At 46.8% G+C, this 22,432-nt stretch overlaps 3 protein-coding genes across 3 annotated transcripts; all 3 read right to left on the reverse strand.

Moving 5' to 3' along the window:
* Positions 1 to 2,092: 2,092 nt before the first annotated feature.
* On the reverse strand, positions 2,093 to 3,157 carry Krtap29-1 (keratin associated like protein 29-1). The gene has a single exon (XM_036195412.1). It carries the CDS (start codon positions 3,155 to 3,157, stop codon positions 2,093 to 2,095), a length of 1,065 nt encoding a protein of 354 aa, XP_036051305.1.
* Positions 3,158 to 8,347: 5,190 nt separating this feature from the next.
* On the reverse strand, positions 8,348 to 10,207 carry LOC118588522 (keratin-associated protein 16-1). The gene has a single exon (XM_036194885.1). The coding sequence runs from the start codon at positions 10,196 to 10,198 to the stop codon at positions 8,720 to 8,722; it is 1,479 nt and encodes a 492-aa protein (XP_036050778.1). The 5' UTR covers positions 10,199 to 10,207; the 3' UTR covers positions 8,348 to 8,719.
* Positions 10,208 to 16,981: 6,774 nt separating this feature from the next.
* Positions 16,982 to 17,449, reverse strand: LOC118588540 (keratin-associated protein 17-1). Its single transcript, XM_036194935.1, has one exon. It carries the CDS (start codon positions 17,324 to 17,326, stop codon positions 16,982 to 16,984), a length of 345 nt encoding a protein of 114 aa, XP_036050828.1. The 5' UTR covers positions 17,327 to 17,449.
* Between the last annotated feature and the right edge of the window lie 4,983 nt (positions 17,450 to 22,432).

Genomic DNA, 22,432 nt, shown 5'->3' on the forward strand with positions numbered 1-22,432 from the left:
TTATCTCGATATTGTGGCATTTATGTCTGGTACTACTGTCACACAGACCTGTTGCTCAGTGTCGAGGTATACAGAGGGCAGCTATTAGTAGCAATACAAATGGTGGCCAAGAACATGGGCTGTCAGAGTAAGAGTCCTTGCTGGTGGTTAGCAATACTTTGACTCTTAAGTCCTGAGTGTGTAGTGGAAAGTTCTCCAGTGTGACTGTGTAGATCTGAACTTACTTCGATGTCATTCTGAGAGAGAGTTACTGGACACCTAAGCTTTTCACTGCTTCAAAACAGGGCTAAAATTTGATGACTGGACAGACTCAAAGCTTTTTGATGGATAAACTTTCTGAATGGGCCTATTCCATCAATAAACAGGATGTAACTAAAACCTGTCTGCACAGATAGTGTGTCATGTCTGCACAGGTCTCTGTTTAGTTGATGTATACCTATCTGGAATCTTGCCCCAGTTAAGAAACATATTTAATTTTTTTAATTGGCCATTAAATAAATTGATTGTAAAAAGACTTAGCTGGGCAATGGTGGTGCACACCTTTAATCCCATTACTTGGAAGGCAAAGGCAGGTGGATCTCTGGGTTCAAGGCCAGGCTGGTATACAGAGCAAGTTCCAGGACAGCTAGGGCTACACAGATTTTATAAAACTACAACTTTTATAAAGGGAAACATTTAATTGGGATGGCTTGCTTAAAGCTCAGAGGTTTAGATCATTACCATCATGGTGGAAATCAAGGTAGCTTGCAGTCAGACATGGTGCTGGAGAAGGAGCTGAGAGTTCTACATCTTGCAGGCAACAGTAAGTCATCTGTCTCACTGGGCGTGGCTTGAGCACATATGAGACCTCAAAGCCCACTCCACAGTGACACACTTCTTCCAACAAGGCCATGCCTCTTAATAGTACCACTCCCTTTAGGAGCCACTTTTTTTTTCAAACCACTATACCCTGACTTGGAAAAACAACAACAAGCACACCTAGTATTAAGTGAATTAGCCCTAAGCTCTCCTCCATGACCAATATCTCGGATTTTTTTATTTACTTATTTATATGTGGGTGGGTTTGACCTGGTTTGGTTTGATTTGATATGGGCTCTCTGTAACCCAAGGTGACCTGGAATTCATTGTGTATCTGAAGGCAACCTTGAACTACCATTTCTCCTCACAGGTGCTGGGATTGGAGGCGTGCACCACCATGCCTGGTTTATGAGGTGCTCTGGATCTAACCCAGAGCTTCATGCATGCCAAGTAAGCATCTTACCAATCAGCTGCATCCCTAGTCCCTTCAGTTATTTCTATAACAGCATCTCCTTATGTACCCTAGGCAGCCCGGAGCTCATTATCCTCTCAGCCTCCAGGGTGCTGGGTTTAAAGGCATATTACTCCACACTCTTCCCCTAGATTTATATTAATCTGTAGCTTTCCTAAATTATCTCTGTCTTAAATTTTTAAAACCCACTCATGATGGGGAAACTGAGATCACTCAGTTCCAAAGAGTTCTTGGTGGTGAAAAGGTTAGAAACCAGATCATTACTTATCCTTCCTCCCAGCTTGAGTATCTGTAGTTCCAGACACTTGCTATCCATGTAGATCAAGGCAGACCCACTACCAGAGGGCTCAGGGTCAGTGTATTCAAACATGATCTAAATGAGATCCGGATAGGAGTAAGTACAGTGTGGAAAGGAACGAAAGCAGTCTGTAAGTCTTACTCATTATACTTAACCATTCACATCTTTATTAGCAGTTGGCAGCAAAAACATCTCCACAAAGACCAGGCAAAATCAAAAGAAAGGGGAATTGGAGAGAAGCCTTTGCGGACGTGAAATGAACTGACATCGGGAAATGCGTGCTGTAGAGAAGACCATGCCTGCTGACACGTCATCCTGGGGTATGACCTCCTCAGCGCTGATGCATTCTCTCCTCAGCACTTGGAGAAAATGTGGGTCCGAACTCCAGTAAAGTCTGTGCAGGGCTGGAGGTAGACACCACAGGATGGCTTCACGCCTGTGGACAGTAGCACATCCTCAGAAGAGCTATGAAGTATTCCATCGTGAAGATGGACCTCAGGGAGGCTGGACTCACAGCTAGGTTGTCAGGAAGCTGGCGCGCAGGTGCCTGCTTGGCATACATTTGGATAAGTTGGTGGACAGCAACCGGGGCCATTGCAGGAAGGTTTGCCTAAACCAGTCACACAGCAAGGGGGCGGGCAGGAAGGAGATTGGCAGCCGCTCTGATTGGAAATTGGTCCAGATTGGCAGCCGCTCTGATTAGAAGCAGGTCCACAGCAAGTCAGTCCGCCCGAAACCCTAACACATGAAGTTGATTTACCGCTGCTCTTTGCACAACAGGGGGACTGGCAGGTAACCACCGGCTGACAGATGCAGGAGCCTGAAGGTGCTGGTTGACAGTAAAGTGGCTGGCAAGAGGCGGGCACACAACAAGTTTGAGTGCAAGAACTGAACATACAAGTTAATGGCTGGCAGGGCACAGGCATGCAGGGAGCTGACTGGCAGGGCTTGAGAATATAGCAGATAGGTTGGTAATAAACTGACTCGCAGAGCTGACCTTCACCTTTGATGGGTTGATGTGACCCTCCTTGGCAGCAGGTTGGTTGGCATGGACCAGCCTCACAGCTGACCGGTAGGCACAGGGTCTCACCGCAGGAAGTCGCTTCAGAGCAGAATGGCTGGCAGGATCCGTCATCACAGTAGGTGGATGGGCCACATGATGCTTGGCATGACCCTGAAGTGCAGACAGGCTCCTGGTTGGAGCTCTGGTGGCTGGAGTTATTATCGCAGCATGTCGTGTGACAACCAGCAGATTCCACACAGGAGGGCTGGCATGAGGCAGCTGGATGAGGAGGCCCACCGGTGTCAGGTGCACAGCAAGCCTTGTGTGAACCGATGGGTTGACAAACAAAACCCACACAGGAAGTGTCTGGAAAACAGGTTGATGGACAAGAAACCGGTTCAGAGGTAACTGGGGCACTTTTGGGTGGTTTGCAGTTTTCTTGACGTGTAACCAATTGCCACGTCCTGCTCTGGCAGGAACTGGGCAAACGGATAGCATTTCTAATGCTGCCACCATTGGAGCATGTGGAGATGGTGGACACAGCTGGAATTGCCTTGGGATTTCCAGGACAATGGCTGTCTGTCATGGTGTCACTGCTAGCCTGGCTGGGAAGCTACAAGCTCAGTCTGAGTTTGAAAAGGCATCTTATTTCAAGGGGATTTTATAGCCCTTCCCTGGGCTGCTGGCACCACCCACAGCATCTTTCCTTGTTATTGTTCTTATTCATTCGCATATAAACACAGATTAGTGCTTCATGAGCTGGGGAAGATGCCCCCACTTAAAAATAACAAAACTGTCTGCTAAGCTAGGAGTTCTGCTTGCCGAGTTTGGAGGCGCAGATGCCACTGTGGAATGAGCTGTCTCCTTTACAGGTTGTTTCTCAGACTCACCAACGCAGGCTTTTCCCCACTACCCTCTCATCAGGAGGCCTCCTCAAGCGGAACCCTCTTCCTCCAGTAAGCAGTTCTGAGCCATTAGGATCAGGTGATGCACTGACGGAATCTGGAGAGAGAGGTGATAGCAAAGACAGAGAATAGAAAACAGAAAAACCAGTCGGTGGATCCCGAGGGTGTTTAAATGTGCCCCCTCTCTGTAGAATCCTAGCTTTCAAATTGCTGCCAACAAATAACAGCTGTTAAAGCTTCCATTTACTGCACACTTACCATATACGAGTAAGCCCTTGGTGGTATCTTCATTTATCCTTGAAATGGCCTTAGCTAGTCAGTATTTTTAAAAGTAGCCAAACAAACTCAGAGTTTGAATTTGATTAAAAACAAAATTCAAATCCAGAGTGATCATTCCCAAAAATCGCTGCTCAATTGGCTCTCCCAGAGAGGTGCAGAGTAAAGGACTCATACTGTGGGGGCTGAGGAATGGCATCGACATCAAGGCCGGCCCACAAGCAGCATGTCCAGGCCCTGCAATGGGGGTCATCTCCCCAACACAGTGTGGTGCTGGCTGACTCAAATGAGTTGAATGTTTATCTCTAATTAGTAATACACCCAAAGATAATCTTTTCACTCAGAAATTTAAAATATAAACATTTAGTCAAGCATGGCAGATCATCCCTATAATTCTGATAGTTGGGAAGCTGAGGCAGAAAGATTGCTGTAGGTTTAAACCCAGTGTGGGTCACATAGTAAGTTCCATGCCAGCCTGAACCAGGGTATGAGAAACTTCCCAAAAACTTCTGAGGAATAAAAACAAACCTTCAAATATTTCATGAAGGAGTATTAACTCATAAAATGGAAATCAACAGCCTATGAATTCCACAAACATAAAATGTCAACAACCAGAAATACCAGATCGTCTCCACAAAGCCTTTTAATGTTCGAGCAATCTCTTCCAAGAAGAATTTGTGGTGCTCTCTCTGGACCTGTCTCTTTTTCCTCTAGGCTCAGCTGGGTGCTGCACCACCGACTGATTCCAGCATCCCACAGAAGTGCCCATCTTGGCCTCGTTCCTGCTGGAGGTGTGCAATGGAATGGAGAGATGATGGTGTAGGATGGCAGGCAGGGCTAGTCTTGACTTCTGGCTTTGCAGCTCATTCTGTGGAACAGGTTTGCTCATTACCCACATCTTCAAAGTACCGAGACATCATAAACTGCCTTGATGTTTCTTTGGTTAACTCAGCTGCCTCCAAAACAGTTGAAATAGCTAAAGATTCTGGAGAGGGCTTGGCAAAGGAGCAGCTATGGAATCCTGTCTTATTGGCCCCCTCTCCACCCTCTACTTTAAAAGAAGAGAAACCCCTAAAGAGAGTCATGTCTGGAAGACATTCACCCTTGCCACTGAAGAGCCCTTCCCTTGGCTGTTCTTTCCTGTATGGCACAGATGGTTTCTGGCATCTACCTTTTCATGATGCTCACTGTATCATCTTTAAAACTGCAGATGTCATGTACTCCTATAATTCTCCTATTTGGAAAGCTGGGGAATATGTTTTATTCTGGAATATGTCTACCCCCAAGTTCTTCATCTCCCAAGAGAAATACATTTAGTCTCACCAAATAAGTCTACCAAACTAGAAAATATAAAAATATTTGAGCCGGGTGGTGGTGGCACATGCTTTTAATCCCAGCACTCGGGAGGCAGAGCCAGGCGGATCTCTGTGAGTTTAAGGCCAGCCTGATCTACAGAGTGAGATCCAGGAAAGGCACAAAGCTACACAGAGAAACCTTGTCTAGAAAAACCAAAAAATAAATAAATAAAAATTTGAAAAATCACATCAATTTCAATTTGAAAAAAAGGAATCCTGTACAGAGACACACCAGTTGCATAGATGGAAAGCGCCATTTTTCATTTATGTTTTCTCTAAGTGATTCTGCTTTTGCTTCCTTTAAAAAAAAAATGCCCCAATCAAGAGAGATTTTTATTTTCAATCAACTTAATGTGATTGAAGGCACTGAAGACATCAACAATGTCATTCACAGACATTTCCTGACTGCGTCAAGAAATTCAACGATGGGGCTGGAGAGAGGACTTGGTGTCTAGGAGTGCTGGCTGCACAGCCTGGTGATCAGAGTTCAGAGGCCACATAAAGAGCCAGCCCTGACTGTGGGTGCCCACGACCTCACTATTGTTGAGACAGAAGGATCGCTGGTATTTGTTAGTCACCAGTCCAGCTTCAGTGTGAGTTCCTGTGTCCAGTAAATAAGTCAGAGAGCAATGGAGTGGGACCCACGAAGTCCTCTGACTGCAGAGCACACTCACACCTACACAACACAAGCATGTTCACCACGTACAATCTCTCCACTTCTCTCTCTCTCTCTCTCTCTCTCTCTCTCTCTCTCTCTTTCTCTCTCTCTCTCCCTCCATCTCATATAGTGATCAATTATAATTTTAAAAAAGACAGACTTTGCACCCGACTTTAAGTTTTAAATAATTTATGTTACTTACTAGCTGTAACTATAATATATATACACATATATATGTGTGTATGTGTGTGTATATATATATTTATATTTATATATATATGGATGGATTGTTTTTATACTTTATAAACACATATGATCTTCTGGGAATTATTTAAATCAATCAACATCATTATTAGGGATCACCAGTGTTATTGCATGTAGCTATATCTTCATTTATTTTCACTGCAACATAATACTTCATTGTGTTGATTAAACTATATTCTATGTGTCTCTTCATTGGCACTTGGCTTGTTTGGCCTGGAGATGTTTTGTCTTACACATAGAGGAGAAACAGGGCAAGGAGAAATCTCACCTTGAAGAATAATGGTGATTTATATAAAATGCTAAGTCTAGTGCCTAACACAGAGGCTGGAAACCCTGGCTAACTGCTCTTGTGACTTTGGAAGGAGAGAGACTGAATCCTAATGTCCTGTTATGACAGTAACCCCACTGCCCATGTGCAGATAAGTTGACTTTCTCCCACCGCCATCACTGAGTCTACTGATTCTCCTGTAGCTGACTGCAGGACTCCCTGGGGATGTCTGGCAACACCTGGCTGGTTAAGGAACCAGGAATTATGTTTATTGATATCCAAGACTCCTCAGCGAGTGACCGTCCCATCCAAATGCCTACAGTGGCAAAGCTGAGAAGCCCTGGCCTGTCCTCTTCCTGTGCCTATGATGGTTCAAGTTAGACCTGGAGGGCAGAGACCACCCTCCACTCTGTGTGCAGAGGATATGGCTGCATTGAAGGGACCATGTGCACGAAGGTGTAAGAGGTAACAATGACAAGTGTCTGTGGGGATCAGGACATAAAACCCTCCCACAAGAAACCCCCTTGCCCAACCCTCCCTCCTGCAAACAAGACTCCCATTGGTTGTTTTCCTTCCTCTTTGACCCCCAGGGATTTTTTTCTTCCATTTTCTCTGCATCCAGGGCCATGTCTTCCCACTGAGCTCTCCATTCCAAGGCCAGAGAGACTTTCCAAAACCCATTTTTCATCATGTCCTTGCCCTGCATACAGGCCCTTAGTCCTTCACACAAACCCTTTACTGGCCCAAGCCTCCATCTAGCACACAAGACCCTCTGTGGGAAGATCATTGCCTGCTACCCAGGCTTAGGGCTTATCTTCCCTCTGAGGACACCTCTGCCCAAGCGTCACCTCATGAGCAGTTTGCTCCCAGCCTCCTTCTTTTGTAAGTACTTTTCCTTCCCAGAAAGCCCCTCCTTCTCTGTACCTGGTTCATTCTTTCTGGTACCACAGGATATGAGCCCTCTGCTTGACGTAAAGGAATGTAGTAACTGTCTCATCGCTGTGTGTCACCACATCACAGAGTGATCGCCCAAAGACTGGGCACTGAGACTTCTGTCTTTCATTCCTAGAGCATAACACTATCCTTGTCACTCACCTAGCACCCATTCTCTAATGGCCACTGGTTGGAAGGGTAAGTAGGTTGGAAGGGAGGGAGGGAAGAAGTAAAGAAGGGAGGGCAGAAGGAAATGAGGACACGAAGGAAGAAAGGAGAGATGGAAAAAGAAATGAAGGGAGGGAGGGAGGGGAGAAGAGCAGGGGAGAGAAAGAAGGGAGGAAGGAAGAGAGGAAAGGAAGGCGACAGAGGAAGAGGGAAGGAAGGAAGAGTAGATGGAATGGAGAGAACAACGGACACTTTGAAGGGAGAGGGGGAATTAAGGGAGAGGTGGGAAGTAAAGAATGAGGGGGGAAGAATAGAAAGGAAGAAGGGAGGGAAGAAAGCAAAGAATGAAGAACAGAAAGAAGCTAGTAAACAAAAACAGATGCTTTGAAAATGAAGGAAGGAAGTCAAAGAAGGGAAGGAGGAAATGAAGAAGTAATTGAAGGAAAAGAGAGAACAATAACAGCTTTAAAGGGAAGGGGAGGAATGGAAAGAAAGAGGAGGGGTTGGGGAGATGGAGGAAAGGGAACGAGGAAAGAAGAGAGGGAAGGGGAAGGGAAGAAGGAAGAAGAGGAGAAAGGAGAGAAAACATACATGGAATGAATAATTAATGGAGGTAAGGAGGGATGTGGGGTGGGTGGATGGATGGATGGATGGATGAACATATGGATGGATGGATGGATGGATGGATGGATGGATGGATGGATGAAGGTACAGGTGAATGAAAAGCAAAAGAGATTTATGGAAGAAGGGAGGGAGGAATGGTGAGGTGGATGGATGGATGAAGGATGAGTGTATGGAGGCATGCATGGATGAATAGAAGGAAGGAGGAGGGAAAGGATAGACAGCAGGAAGGATAGACAGAAGGAGGCTGGGGAGAGCCTCTCTCCAAGCAGAAGTATGACTCTGATGAGACTGTCACATTAAAAGAAGAGCATGAACAGTGTGTCACTTCAACTTTGCTACTTTTATTGCACGATTATATATCTTGCTGAAGATGCCCCCAAGGAACACAATGCATGAGGACAGAAAGCATCTTGAGTAGCAAAGAGCCCAATGATGTGGCAGAGCAACTCTCCTCCATATAAAGACAGCAGAAAACAAGGCCGTTCCTTTCTCTGTGCAGGAGGCCTTCACTGGGGCCACTAGGAGGCTGGTACTTCTGATGAGTTCTATGAAGCATAGTAGGTGGTGGATGGCAGTGTAGAAAGGAAAAGATTCTAGCTAAGTCATAATGAGCTGTGCACAGGGCTTTCCTGGTTTCTCTATGGCTTTTAAGCCGTTGCTTGGAAGGAAATGGTGAGCCGAGGCTTGCTCAACTTGCTCAACGGTCGGCAGGCTTGCCGGCCGCAGGTTGGGGAGCTGCAGCCTCACGGGTGATCGGGCTGGCAGGTTTAATGTCGGAGGGCTGGCAGGGAGTCTCATCCGAGACCTCTGTCTTGCAGGGTGTTGAGTCAGCACAGTCGGGTTGGCTGTCAGTCGACTTTTTGCACTCATGCTTAGAGTTGTCAGAATCGGCGCAAGGCTGGCGGGAGCAGACAGGGCGGTAAGAGTAGGAAGCCAGGCAGGTGGGGCGGCGCAGGATGGAATAGCAGGAGCGGTAGCAGGCAGGGCGGTAGGTGATGGATGTCACATATGGCTGCCGGAAGGTAATGGGCCCAGAGCAGATGGGGCGGCAGATGGGGCGGCAGGAAACTGGACTGCAAGGCTGCTTGCAGGAACTGGGTATGTAGAAAGTCCGAGGGGGGCAAGCTGGTTGGCAGATGGCAGATGCAGAGGACCCCGGACGGCAGCAGGGTGGTTGGCAGGAGGTAGATGGGCAGGAAACAGGCTCACAGCAGACAGAACGGCATCGTTTGACTATGTAGCAGGAAGGTTGGCACGGGCTGGGCACACACACCGACGGTACACAAGGACTGGGCTCAGGGCAGACAGGTTGGCAAATACTAGAGACACAACATGAGGAGTCTTGGCAGCTGCTAGAGACACATGATGGCTCACAAGGGCTCTGAACACAGCAGACAGGACGGAGACAAACGGGCTCACACACCAGAGCCATACAAGCAGTTGGCTGACAAGCACTGGACTCCGAGCAAGGTGGCTCACAGGCACTGGAGCCACAGCAGACTGGCTGGCAGCTACTGGCTGCAGAGCAGACAGATGGACAGCAGCTAGGTGTCGGGCACACCGGCTGACAGCAAGCGGGCTCACAAACCACAGGCTCACAGACCATTGGTTGACAGGAAGCCGGCAGAGTGCAGACAGCTGAGCAACAGCTGGGCTCACAGATCATTGGCTGGCAGGATGCGGGCAAGCAGAGGATTGGCTGGCAGGGTGTAGTCTCACAACACACAGGCTGGCAGCTGCTCAGGGAACAAGAAGGCTGGCACAGGGTGGCCTCACAGCACACAGGTTGAGCACAAGTACTCATAGAGCAGGAAGGCTCGCAGATGGTGGCCTCGCAGCACACGGGTTGACAGCAACTGCCCACATTGCAAGAAGGCTCACAAACAGTAGCCTCGCAGCACACAGGTTGAGCACAGCTGCTCACAGAACAAGAAGGCTCACAGAGGGTGGCCTCGCAGCACACCGGTTGGCAGCAACTGCTCATGGAACATGAAGGTTGACAGCCTTGTGAGCCACAGCCAGATGACCCACAGCTGTCCTCGCAAGTCACCAGCTGCCATGTCTGGCTCCGGCAGGAGCTTGGTAGGCAGATGGGTCCTCCACAGCTCACCTCAGTAGAGCAGAGAGAGACAGCTGGCAGGGAGGGGCATTTCCTAGAACAGCAGCAGCCAGACATAGTGGAGGTACCTCTGCTTCTAGTGAGTGCTGGGAGGGAGCTGTCTGAGTATGACATCTCTCCAAGGCCCTCCCTTATATAGTCCTCACCGGTGCATGTTGTTTGGGAGGCCCCTGCATCTTTTCCTCGTTGTTGTTTGGGCCCTGTTTCTGGAGGAACATCTTATTATGCCGACGTCTGTTGACCTAGAAGTTGTTTGTCTGCCCATAAAGAAGATGTTTATTTACTGTCTTGCTAAATATGGGATCCTAGAAGCTACAGGTAGTCTTGGGATCAGCATCATCCCTTCCACAGTGGATGGTCTCTATATCCTAGCATCATGAAGAAGGAAAGAAGAAAGGAGCTTATCATTTAGCTGCCTTCTACCTTTCCACTTCTGCTCCTGGGTTAGGCTCAGATGTCTACATGAGTATGACCACCTACCCTGTAACAGGCAAACAAGCCAGGAGCAGGCTTACCACACTGTCACAATAAGGTCCACAGAGGCGGAGGGGGGGGGGGTTGTAAGAGATGCACAGTGAAGAGCTCAGTCGTGGGTGGGACATCCAAACCGAACTGTCAGGGGCTATGGTCCACAGCCTTCCTCCAAGGCTCAGATTATTCTCCCCAGTGACAGACGGAGAACTGGGGGGACAGGAAAAGAGAAGTTAAGTCACTTGGTGAAGGTTGCTGCTGTCCCCATCCCGTGTGGCTTTCAGCAAACAGAACTTCTTTCCCCAAGCCCCGAAACAGAGTTTCTCCGTGTAGCTTTGGAGCCTGTCCTGGAACTCGCTCTGTAGAGCAGGCTGGCCTCAAACTCACAGAGATCCACCTGTCTCTGCCTCCCCAGTGCTGGGATCAAAGGCGTGTGCCACTGCTGCCCGGTTCAAATTTCTTATAGGGAAAAAAATGAATTTATTTACTATGCATGTGTGTGTACAAGTGTGTGCATACATGTGCCATGTACACCTGTGGAAGTAAGAGGACAATTCAAGAGCCAGTCCTCTCCATCTACCATGTGGATCCTGGGGATTGAACTCAGGTCATCAGGCTTGGTGACAAGTACCTTTACCTGTTGAGCCATCTCACTGGCTCCAAAACTGAACTTTCTCAGCAGACATCATCAATGTCACATATAATAGATTCAACCAGTGACGCCACCTTCCATCCTCTTCTATTAGCTGCCCTACCCAGGAGCATTTGTTCCATCTGTCCCTGGAAAGCGCTAGATACACTTTCTCCATCTTCTCCTCCCATGTGTATCAAGCATTCGGTGTATCTCCAGAGTATCCTTATCTCAGAGGCTGGCTGAGTGGTTGTGCCCATTCCCGGTGTGTGGCAGGCACCAGGGGATGATGGTGGTACTGTTCCAGCTTGCACACAGAAAAGACCCCATTTTGAGAGATTTTTGAGAGCTCTTAGAAGAAAGATACTGGAACCAGCAAGATGGCTCAGTGGGTAAAGGTGGCTATCACCAAGCCTTATAACCTGAGTTCGATTCTGGGATCTCATATGGTAGAAGGAGAGAACCCACTCCTGAAAACTGTCCTCTGACCTCCCCACACGTGCCACGCTCCATGCATACCCCCACATATACATAAAATAAGGAAGTGTAAAAATATTGTTTTCTTAACATTTATCTGCATTTATTTGGTTGCTGAATTTATTCCCGTGTCATACATTTTTGTTTCTTCCGTTTCTTCTGGGATCTTCTTTTCCCATGCAACCTCCTCTCGTGGCTTGGGGATAACTGGTTCCTTTTCAGTGAGGGACTTCTCAGCGTGGCAGAGGGAGCTCACGTAGAGGTTAATCCTGCTGCGAGCTCTGTAAGTGTGTCAGCGTGTCTCGGCTGCTTTGTTCACCGGATATGTTCGATGACTAGAGAAGCCACAGCTACACCCATAAGTTCAGCATTACTCTCTGTATTTTTAACTCAGCACTCTTTTTCTGGACACCAACCCTGCTTCCAGCCCCACTGTTTGGCCTAGGCACACCTACCAACTCCAGCACAGTGTCTCTTTAAAGTGACATCTCTCCAATATGCCAGTAGGTAGCATTTTGGATACGCACACTTTTGATGGCCTGGACAGTTTCATGGGTGTTCTTCATGTGAACACAGAGATTTGAACCACTTGATTTGTCTGGTTTCTGTAGTGTTTTCTGGGTCAAGAGAATAGCCAACTATCATCACAGGTCACCTCAGGCGCTTACAGGAAGAACAAATATTAACTTTTTTGAAAGGACGGTGCTTCCAGGCTCCATGAAGTGGAAGGACAAAAGTGGCTTTCCAGGTTGGTCCCTCAGGCACTGTGAACAAGACTCCTCTCTGCTACTACTTGAGATGAGGTGAGAAATGAACCATGGGTTTCCAAACACCAAAGCTGAGTCTTCTTGCCCAATGAGTGACCAATCTTGCCTGAGTTTTCATCCAGTTTAGCCTCCCCTGGGAGGTTGAGCCATTGACCATCCTTCACCCCTCCCTTCAGCATTAATGTGTGTAATTATTCACTCAGTTTCTCTTTGGTTTACCCATCAACTAGGAAAACACTGGGCCCTCGGGAGTGATACAAAAAGAATGACCAGACATTTCAGTCATGAGGTACAGGTTAAAAGAGAGATTTACACACCCATGAGCAATTGTGACATACTGTGATGAGTGCTGAAAGTGAGGAATATGCCAAGAGCTTTGGGGGACTGGGGGAAATCTTCATATGGATTTTACGAAGTTAGGAAAGCATCCTCAAGCAATAAGATGGCCAAATAGAATCCTCAAGGGACGATGAAAAATCTCAGTCTGCGGAAACCAAAGACTCAAGAGCTGGATACATTTGGGAAACAGTCTGACAGTTAATACAGTCTGAAACAGTCAGGATGAAGAGCCCAGGAGACAGGAAGAGACAGCGACAGGTCCAAGCTATAGAAGGTCTTGAGTAAGAAACTGGATTTAATAATGGTACTTGGGGGTTTAGTCAAGGAAGTAAGGGGTTTGCTATTTTAGAATCTCTACCTATGGGGATGGGAGAAAGAGGACAAGTTTATAGGCAGAGAAACCATAACGAGGCTGAGCGATGACCCAAAAGCCTCCTGGTGACAACCTGGACCTGGCAGCTCATTGGACTAGACCAGTGGGAGAGGTTTTAACAACAGAATCTAGATGTGCCCATGGTTGAGACTAGAGGAGGGATCACCATTCTTTGAGACAAGCCTTTTGAGCTGGGGGGGATGGGAGAAGTAGAGAGCTCATCAACTCCCTACCATTTATGGATTCTTTCCATCTGCTTCCCTTCCTCAGCTAAGCCAGTGATGGAACTGTAGTTCGTGATAACTCAAACAAACAAAAAACCCTCATAAGTTCTCTGATGAGAACTGGCTGGGAGGGTGTTGTCCTTCATCCTGGAGTATTATCTCCTCAAAGAATCTCCCCCCCCCCCAATAAATGAAGTGGCAGCTTTTCTGACCATGTAGGCCATTCCTACTTGACTCATCTTTAAAGCATTCTTCACCCTTTAGCGTCATCCAGGTGCCATAAGGGCAAGGACTTTGTATGTTCAGTACTGTATTCCTGGCACCCAGAGTCGAGACTGATACATAAGCAGTGCACAATGACCATTTATTAAATGGACAAATGAGAACCTCTGTGTCCAGCTAAGAAGGGTAACCCTTGCAGGTAACTCAAAGAAATCACTACCTCTGCTCAGGCATCCAAGTGCCATGGCCATGAGCAATGGGATGATCAGTTGCTCTGAATCACAGTGACTCGGTGCGAGCCATTAGTCTTTAGACAGGTTTGTCCCATTGTCCCATTCCTTCTGCATCTGTGAGCTTGTACTGGGGATTGAAAAGTCTGTTTTTAAGAGGCCAATTATACATAAAAAGTAGCTGAAATAATACAGATGCTTTCTATAAGAAAAGCCCAAATTGAAAGCGCAGTTGGCTATAGAAATTTATCTGAAATGGTTGAAAGTAAAAAGACTGATAATATCAAGTGCTAGCAGGGGCATGGAGCAACTGGAACTCTCAGACATGGCTAATAGGAGTACAAAATGATATCACTTTGCAACAATTTGGTATTTTCTTACATGTTTAAATATTCAATTGCCATTTCCCCGAAAGTACAATTCCTGGGTATTTTTCCAAAAATAAATCAAAACATATGTTTATATGAAAACTTATACATGTATGCTCCTAAAAGCTTTATTTACAACAACCAGAAATGATAAGTGACCCAAGTACCTTTCAATTGATAGGTGAATTTTTAAACATCATCTTTCCATACAATGAAATACTATTTAATTAAAAAAAGAAAAAACAAGGTTTGGGGAGCCAGCTCAGTAGAGTACTTGCACAAGAACAAGTACCTGAGTTTGATTCCCAGGACCCCTGTTTTTAAAATACAAGCCTGACACCAATAGAAAGCTTTTGTAATCCCAGGGCTAAGGAGGTAGAGAGAGGTGGACCCTTGGAACTCACTGGTCACCCAGTCTACCTACTTAAGGGAAAATGTGAACAGTGCCCAAGGAACATATCCAAGGCTGCCCTCTGACCTCCACATATGCATGTACACCCACATACACATGTGCAGTCATACACAGGAGCATGGTACATGGGCCTACAGAGAGAGAGAGAGAGAGAGAGAGAAAGAGAGAGAGAGAGAGAGAGAAACTATGGATTCTGGCTATTTGAATGAGCATCAAAGCCATTACATTAAGTAAGAAGAATTCACATCTTATGACTTCTTTCCTGATGAAATAGTAGACATGGGACAGTGCCTCATAATATAAAGAGCTGATATCTGCTGCTGCTGCTGCTGCTGCTGCTGCTGCTGCTGCTGCTGCTGAGGAGGGTGAACTACTAAAAGAAGGAACCAGGGAATTTGGTGGAACCTTCCATGAATAGAACGCAGCAGTGATGCCACAAGAACGTACAATCGTCAGGTCTTGTCGGACTGGGCACCACAATGGTAGTATCTAACAATATGTAAATTACATAGCAGTAAAATACACTGACCTATGGAAGTTTATGAGATTCTCAGAGAATATGTTTTGGAGGATTGTTTTTAATGAAACAGGAAAAAATAATAAAGGCAACACAGTAGAAGCAGCCAGCAGCCTCCTGCTTGTGCTTGTGAATATGCTTGGGGGGGGGGGGGGGGCTTCCTGAGACATTTGTCAATAAGGAAACCTGAGCAGTCAGATGGCTGCTTCTTGTGTGTGTGTGTGTGTGTGTGTGTGTGTGTGTGTGTGTGTGTGTGTGTATTCTGGCCAAGAACTGTGGTGCCCACCTTTAATCCCCACACTAAGGAGCCAGGGGTAGGCAGGTCTGAATTCAAGGCGAGCCCAGGGAGTTCCAGGCCTACTAAGGCTACACAGTGAGAGCCTGTCATCCCCCTCTTTTCTTTGTAAAAGTAGAAATAAATACTATTCTCTCGATGCAAGAATGGATTTTATTTAACCCGTGTGTCACTTGAAATCATTCTTAACAAGGGGTTGCATCCACTACTGTTTGAGGTTTAACTTCAGTGAGGCTCCTTCAGTGCATGTGCCTTCAGCAGAGTGACTGCAACTGGGTCCAGGACACAAAAAGAAAAAGAAAGCCTGCCCCTCCGGAGGAAGCCAGGACCAGAACAGGAGACTGAAGGAGGATCTGAACCCCACACTAACATCCTCAGAAACTGCACATCCACACAGTCTGGCTACAGAAATCCCAGACATTCACAACCAACCTGGGATGTGTTTATAGTGCCAGCCACATGGGAGACTGAGGCAGAAGGATTACAAGGCAACTTAGTGAGACCCTGTCTCACAACAAAAAAATAAAAGGGGGGCCTGGGGATGCAGCCCAAGGGTAAGGTTTTGCCTAGCCTGCAATCGAAGCTCTAAGTTCAATCTCTAGCATTGAAAAAAACAAATAAAAAATAAAATAAAGCACCAAGATTCTTTTACCAAAGCCTCCTCCTCTGACTTTGCCACAAGATTCAGGCCAAGCCTGAAGTTCTGCAAAACTGCCCTAGAACCACAGTAGGCATGGATCCTGAGCAGAATTTACCTTGCAGCTTTTAGAAACACAGTCCAGGTCCTAGAGCTGATGGATATACCCCAGTTAATGGTGACACCCAGGTATTGGTCAAAGTCTCCCTAAGTGAAACTCACACTGCATACAGAGGTTTCTGTCTACAATCTACCTAAACCTCCACCTGCCAGGTAGAGAATTACCTGTGTTCCTGTTAAAAACACAGATCCGAGGTCACACCCTGACAGCATCCCTTGTGTTTCTGGGAGGGCTCCAGAATCTACCTACAGTTCTAACCAGCCTCCCAGGACCCTGCTGCAGGAGATCAGCAAAGTGCATTTGTGCAGTCCCTAGGTGGATGCCAGCATAAATCTTCCTAGTAGGCCCTGGGAGGGTTGAAGGAAGAGGCCGGAGGACTGAGAGGGTAGCCAGCATGCTTGAATTTATTAAAAGGTTGACAATGTTTCAGAGGAGCAGAAAGCTGGGGCGAACCAACGGGTCCAAAGAGAAAGAGAATGTCTCATAGCTGCAAGGCATTTGACTCCATGTAAACAAAGCCTGGAACACTGAACTTGGTGACCACCTCATTGGAACCCAGCTTTTATTTCTTGCCAGGAAATGACTCTTTGGTCCAGAATGCCTCAGACACCAGGGCAAGCTCTCCTCTCAGAAATAACATGAGAGGCAGGTCACTGTCTTGGAGGTATGAAGGAGTCAGGAGATGAGGAGGTCTCCATCTGGAGTAGGCGGAGGCTGTCCCCAACACTGCCTCAGTTATAGGGGGGGGGAAGGTCTTCATTTCGTTTCGCACACAGGTGTGGGCTGACAGCACACTGGACCACAGCACCCGGAGGAGCCACAGCACCCGGAGCCACAGCAGCTGCCTCCACAGCCCCCGCAGCCCCCGCAGCCTCCGCAGCCTCCGCAGCCCCCGCAGCCAGATCCACAGCAGCTAGACCCGCAGCCAGACCCGCAGCAGCCAGATCCGCAGCCAGAGCCTCCGCAGCCACAGCAGGAGCCGCAGCAGGAGCCGCAGCAGGAGCCGCAGCAGCCACAGCAGCCCTGTTGACAGCAACACTCCTCACAACAGTCTTGTTCCTGGGAGCAGCAATTGAGGCAGTCTCCCGGGCAGCACCCCATGGTCCCAGCCGGTCAGGTCGCAGGTCAGGAACACACACGGCCGAGCTTCCCCTAGGTCTGACAGTGGCCAGCTGGACAGCAGCTTTTATATCCCCTTACCCAGGGGTGTTGGCACGGGGGACAGGATGTTTGCTTTGTTATTATTTATGCTGGTTTCCATAAGAACGTCTCATTAGCTGGCTGTTTATTTTCCAGCCACGAGTACCTCAACTCATAAAAAAAAAAAAAAAAGCCCCACTCGTCCCAACTGCTATTTGTCCAGAGGGTAAAAATACATCTGGGAAAAGACCTGTCATTAGCCAGGTTGGAGAGAGGAAGGAGAAGCTGGCCAAAGAATCTGTTCTGGCTCCTCTCCGGAATCTTCTCTGATGGCAAAAAGGAGACTCCTCTTGACTGGCCGCGTAGCCTGTTTTCATGGATGCTGACCCTAAAGAACCAGAAAAATAAGAACGGATTAGCCTTCTGCCCACACGGAGGCTGCAACCAAGGATCTGATGCTGTGGTCCCTCCCAAGTAGAATGGCATTCTCTCCCCAGCCATGTGAGCAAAGCAAATATTTGTGTCTGTGTGAGGTATGTGGATGTGTGCTGCACATTTGTTTAGGCTTGCCAGGTGAGCATCAATCACGAGTAATAACTGACTTGTGAAATGCAGATAGACTCACCATAAAACTGCAAAAGGCTGGGGAGCTGCATTCTCTCTGGACTGCCATGGGCTGAACATTCACACTTCTCTCTACACAGGCAGGAAGAGCTCGGGGCAGCACCTGCTACCCCCAGCCCCAGGCCTTTCCTTAATGAAAGATGGAGATGAGGAAGGGAAGGAGACAGGAAGAGAAAAGACAGGAATGAGAGGAGGAAAGAAAGTGAGGAAGGGAGGGAAGAAGAAAGGGGAAGGGGGAAATGAGAAAGGGAAAAGGAAAGGAAAGGAAGGAGGGAGAGAGGGAAAGAGAGAAGGAGGGAAAGAAGGAGGGAGAGAGGGAAAGAGAGAAGGAGGGAAAGAAGGAGGGAGAGAGGGAAAGAGAAAAGGAAGGATGGAGAGAGGAGGGAGAGAGAGCAAAATGGAGAGACAAGGAAGGGTGGAAAAGATAAACAGAAGAAAAGATAGGAAAGATGGAAAGTGGGAAGAAAGGAAAAAGGATGGGAGGGAGGAAGAAAATAGGAAGGTGGGGAGGAAAGAAAAAGGAAAGAGGGAGGAAGCAAAGGAGGAAAATAGGAAAGGAGAGGAGGAATGAAGGAAAGAAGGAAGGAGAGAGAATGAGGAAGAAAAGGGAAAAGTAAAGGAAGGGGAAGTGAGGGAGGAAGAAAAGGAGGAAGGGAAGGAGGAAAGAGAAGAGGAAAGAAGAAAGGAAGTAAAGAAGAAAAATGAGGAAAGAGAAAGAAGAAAGGGGGAAGGAGGGGAGACAATCACTGAAAACCAAAACACTTCATTAAAATAGGAACACTGAAGGGCTGGAGAGATGGCTCAGCACTTACAAACACTGGTTGCCTGAAATTTTCATGATGTCATTGTTTTTAGCAGCTGAGTAATCCTCTACTGTGTAAATGTACCACATGGTCTTTATCCATTCCTCACTTGAGGGAGATCTAGGTTGTTTCCAGGTTCTGGCTTTTACAAATAAAGCTGCTATGAACATGGTTGAGGAAATGTCCTTGTGGTATGCTCAAGCATCCTTTGGGTACACAAAAGTGGTGTAGCTGGGTCTTGTGGTAGATTGATTCTCAGTTTTCTGAGAAACCGCCATATTGATTTCCAAAGTAGCTGTACAAGTTTGTACTCCCACCAGCAATGGAGGAGTGTTCCCCTTGCTCCACATCCTCTCCAACATGAGCTGTCACTTGTGTTTTTTATCTTAGACATTCTGACAGATGTAAGATGGAATCTCAGAGTCATTTTGATTTGCATTTCCCTGATGGCTATGGATGTTGAACATTTCTTCAAGTGTTTTTCAGCCATTCAAGATCCCCCTGTTGAGAATTCTCTATTTAGATCTGATCTTGAACTAGTTAACTCAGACCCAGAAAGATGAACGTGGCATGTACTCACTCATAAATGGATAGTAGCTGTAAAATAAAGGATAACTACACTACAATCCATAGACCCAGAGTGATTAGGAAACAAGGAAGGTTTATGTGGGGGCACCCGGATCTCCCTGGGAAGTGAAACAGAAGAGACGTCATGAGTAGATTGTGGGTGGGTGGGGATGGGAACATGAGCAATCAGGTTCAGGAGTGACGGAGGGGGAGAGTACTGAAAGAAACCACTGAAATGGGGGGTGGGGGCACATTCAGGGTCAGGTAAAAACCTGGCACAAGAGAACCTCCCAGAAATCTACAAGGATAACCCTAGCTAAGACTCCTAGCAATAGCAGATATGTACTGTGAACTGGCTATCTCCTGTGACCAAGCAAGACTTCAAGTAGAAGGAGTGAGAAACCAACCCAGCCACATAATCTTTGACCTACAGTCTGACTTGTCTATGGGATGTGCTTGGGTAAGGGTATCCAGGAGATTGAAGGAATAGCCAATCAATGACAGGTCCAGTCTAAAACCCATGTGCACCCCTGAAGAGTGAGCCCACCCATGACACTGCCTGGAGCACCAGGACCCACAGGCTGGATGATCCAGAGACCTAGGATAGAACCAAACACATCTGGAGAAGGAAAAAAAAAAAGATGTCAATGTAATGATGCCTAATGATATTCTCTTATGCTCATAGATTGGTCCCTAGCCCAGTTGTCATTAGAGAAGCTTTATCCAGCAGCTGATCAAAAGAAATGCAGAGACTCAGAGCTGAACATTAGGTGGAGCTTGAAGAATCCTGCAGAAGAGGAGGAGGAAGGATTGTAGGAGCCAGAGGGGTCAAGGACACCAAAAGAAAATCCACAGAACCAACTAACCTGGATTCATAGGGGCTCACAGAGACTGAAGCAACAACCAGGGAGCCTGGATGGGACTGACCTAGGCCCTCTGCACATATGTTACAGTTGTGTAGCTTGGTCTTTTTGTGGGACCCCAAAGAGTGGGAGCAGGAACTGTCTATGACTCTTTTACTGTCTTTAGGGACCCTATTCCTCATATGGGCCACACGGGGAGGTGCTTAGTCTTACTACAACTTAATATGCCATGCTTTCTTGATATCCACTGGAGACTTGCCCTTTCCTGAACAGAAATGGAGGAGGAGTGGATGGGGGGGAGGGGTTTAAAGAGGGAAGGATGGGAGGATGAGAGGGAGAGGAACCTGCAGCTGGGGTGTAAAATAAATAAATAAATATATATATATATAAATGAATGAATGAATAAATAAATAAATAACACTGGTAACACTAGTTGCTTTGGCAGAGAACACAGATTTAGTTCTCAGCAAGCACATGGCAGCTCACAACCATCTGCAACTCCAGTTCCAGAGGATCCAATGCCCTCTTCTGACAGATCAAACACCCATGTACGTAAAATAAGTGAATCAATAAAAAATTTTAAATGAGAATGTTAAATAAGTGGAAAGATTCAACTGCTGTCGACATAGCTATAGATTGTGTGTGGTAATGCAGCTTCTAGGCAACCAACCCCAGTTAAAATCTTCCCTGAGATTTGATTACTTCTTGTCATTTTTCTTACTGAATTGAACTATTAACTTAATTGAATGCTTAGTGTCAAGAAGAAAAAAAAATGTGGGAATGATGTAGAGCGTCCACCATGGTGTGGCATTAGTGTGAGACACCCAGTGTCATCCCAGGGAATCAAATGTTTTGGGGAAGAGATTAGAATTCACAGATTAGGATCCAAGGACAAGTTCTGAAATATGTGAACATTCCTGTCTCCACTAAACCTTGCCATGGTTTAGGGATGATGGTGGCAACCCCAGAGCCAAGGGGCTCCACCCTCAGAGGTGTAAGGGAACAAGGGTACATACAGATAGGAATCTGGGCCAAATAACACAGCCCCTCCTCTTTCCTTTGGAGATGAGCTGGAAGGGAGGCCATCTCTAAGAAAGGCTAGGCAGGTTCAGGACAGGTCAAAAGATAACAAGAATGGAAAATGCACAACTTGGACCTAATGTAGATCCCAGTGTTTGACCCAATAGGAAGCCTGGGGTATGAGGAACCCCTGAACCATCGCTGGATCCAGAGTTCCTAAGGCTCACATAGGAATCACATCAGAATTACCTTGAGTGGTGACTTTCCAAAAGCGTTTGATTCCCTGGGATGACACTGGTATGTTCCGCACTACTAATGCCACATCCTGGCAGATAGATGTTCTACATCAGCGGCTCTCAAACTTCCTAATGCTGCAACCCTTTATTTCAGTAGAGTTCTTCATGTTGTGGTGACCCCCAACCATAAAATTATTTTTATTGCTACTTCATAGCTGTAATTTTGCTATTGATGTGAATCATAATGTAAATTTCTGATATATAGAATATCTGGTATGGGACCCCTGTGAAAGGGTCGTTAGACCCCCCACACACACAAGTGATTGGGGCCCACAAGTTGAGAACCACTGCTCTGCTTCGTTCCCCACTTTTTTTTTTAATTAAGCATTCAGTTAAGTTGGGAGTTATATAAGACAGATATCCACAAGACAAGATCCCTGTCTTGTATTAAGTCAGAATGTAAGCATTTATGAAGTCATATGCTTAAAAGTTTCTAGGGCGGGTTAGACTATCAAATTGGCTACAGAAGACTGACATAATTTAACATTAGTTGGACCCCTATAAACACAACCTGAAAATATTCACATTTTTGGGAAGATGATACCAGTGTCCAGAGCGACACACTCATGCTAGATTGGACTCATCCCCAGATGTTCTGTTTCCTGGTCAAGTGTCCCTGCACAGCACTGGCCCCAGCCTGGTACTTGAGAGAGGGGCATAACACAGCAATGTCCACAACACACTCACCCTTCTATCCCACTGTTTTGTGACAGGTAATTCGTTCCCAGAGTCTTACCTACAATTTGGACAAGGTTTAGGTGTGTTAGTCTGTGTGTTGGGAGCTTAGTCCTCGATGCAGTGATGTGAGACATTGTAGGACCTCTAAGAAGTGTGGCCTCCTAGGTGGTCCTAAGGTCATTGAAATGGTGCCCTCCAGAAGGGAATGCTGGTATC

Source organism: Onychomys torridus, chromosome 8, assembly GCF_903995425.1.
Source record: "Onychomys torridus chromosome 8, mOncTor1.1, whole genome shotgun sequence".
NCBI classification, from domain to species: Eukaryota; Metazoa; Chordata; class Mammalia; order Rodentia; family Cricetidae; genus Onychomys; species Onychomys torridus.

Excerpts from the sequence above, each read along its gene's own strand:
- LOC118588522 (XM_036194885.1), bottom strand. The coding sequence starts at position 10,198 with ATGTCTGGCTGCTGCTGTTCTAGGAAATGCCCCTCCCTGCCAGCTGTC.
- Krtap29-1 (XM_036195412.1), bottom strand. The coding sequence starts at position 3,157 with ATGACAGACAGCCATTGTCCTGGAAATCCCAAGGCAATTCCAGCTGTG.
- LOC118588540 (XM_036194935.1), bottom strand. The coding sequence starts at position 17,326 with ATGGGGTGCTGCCCGGGAGACTGCCTCAATTGCTGCTCCCAGGAACAA.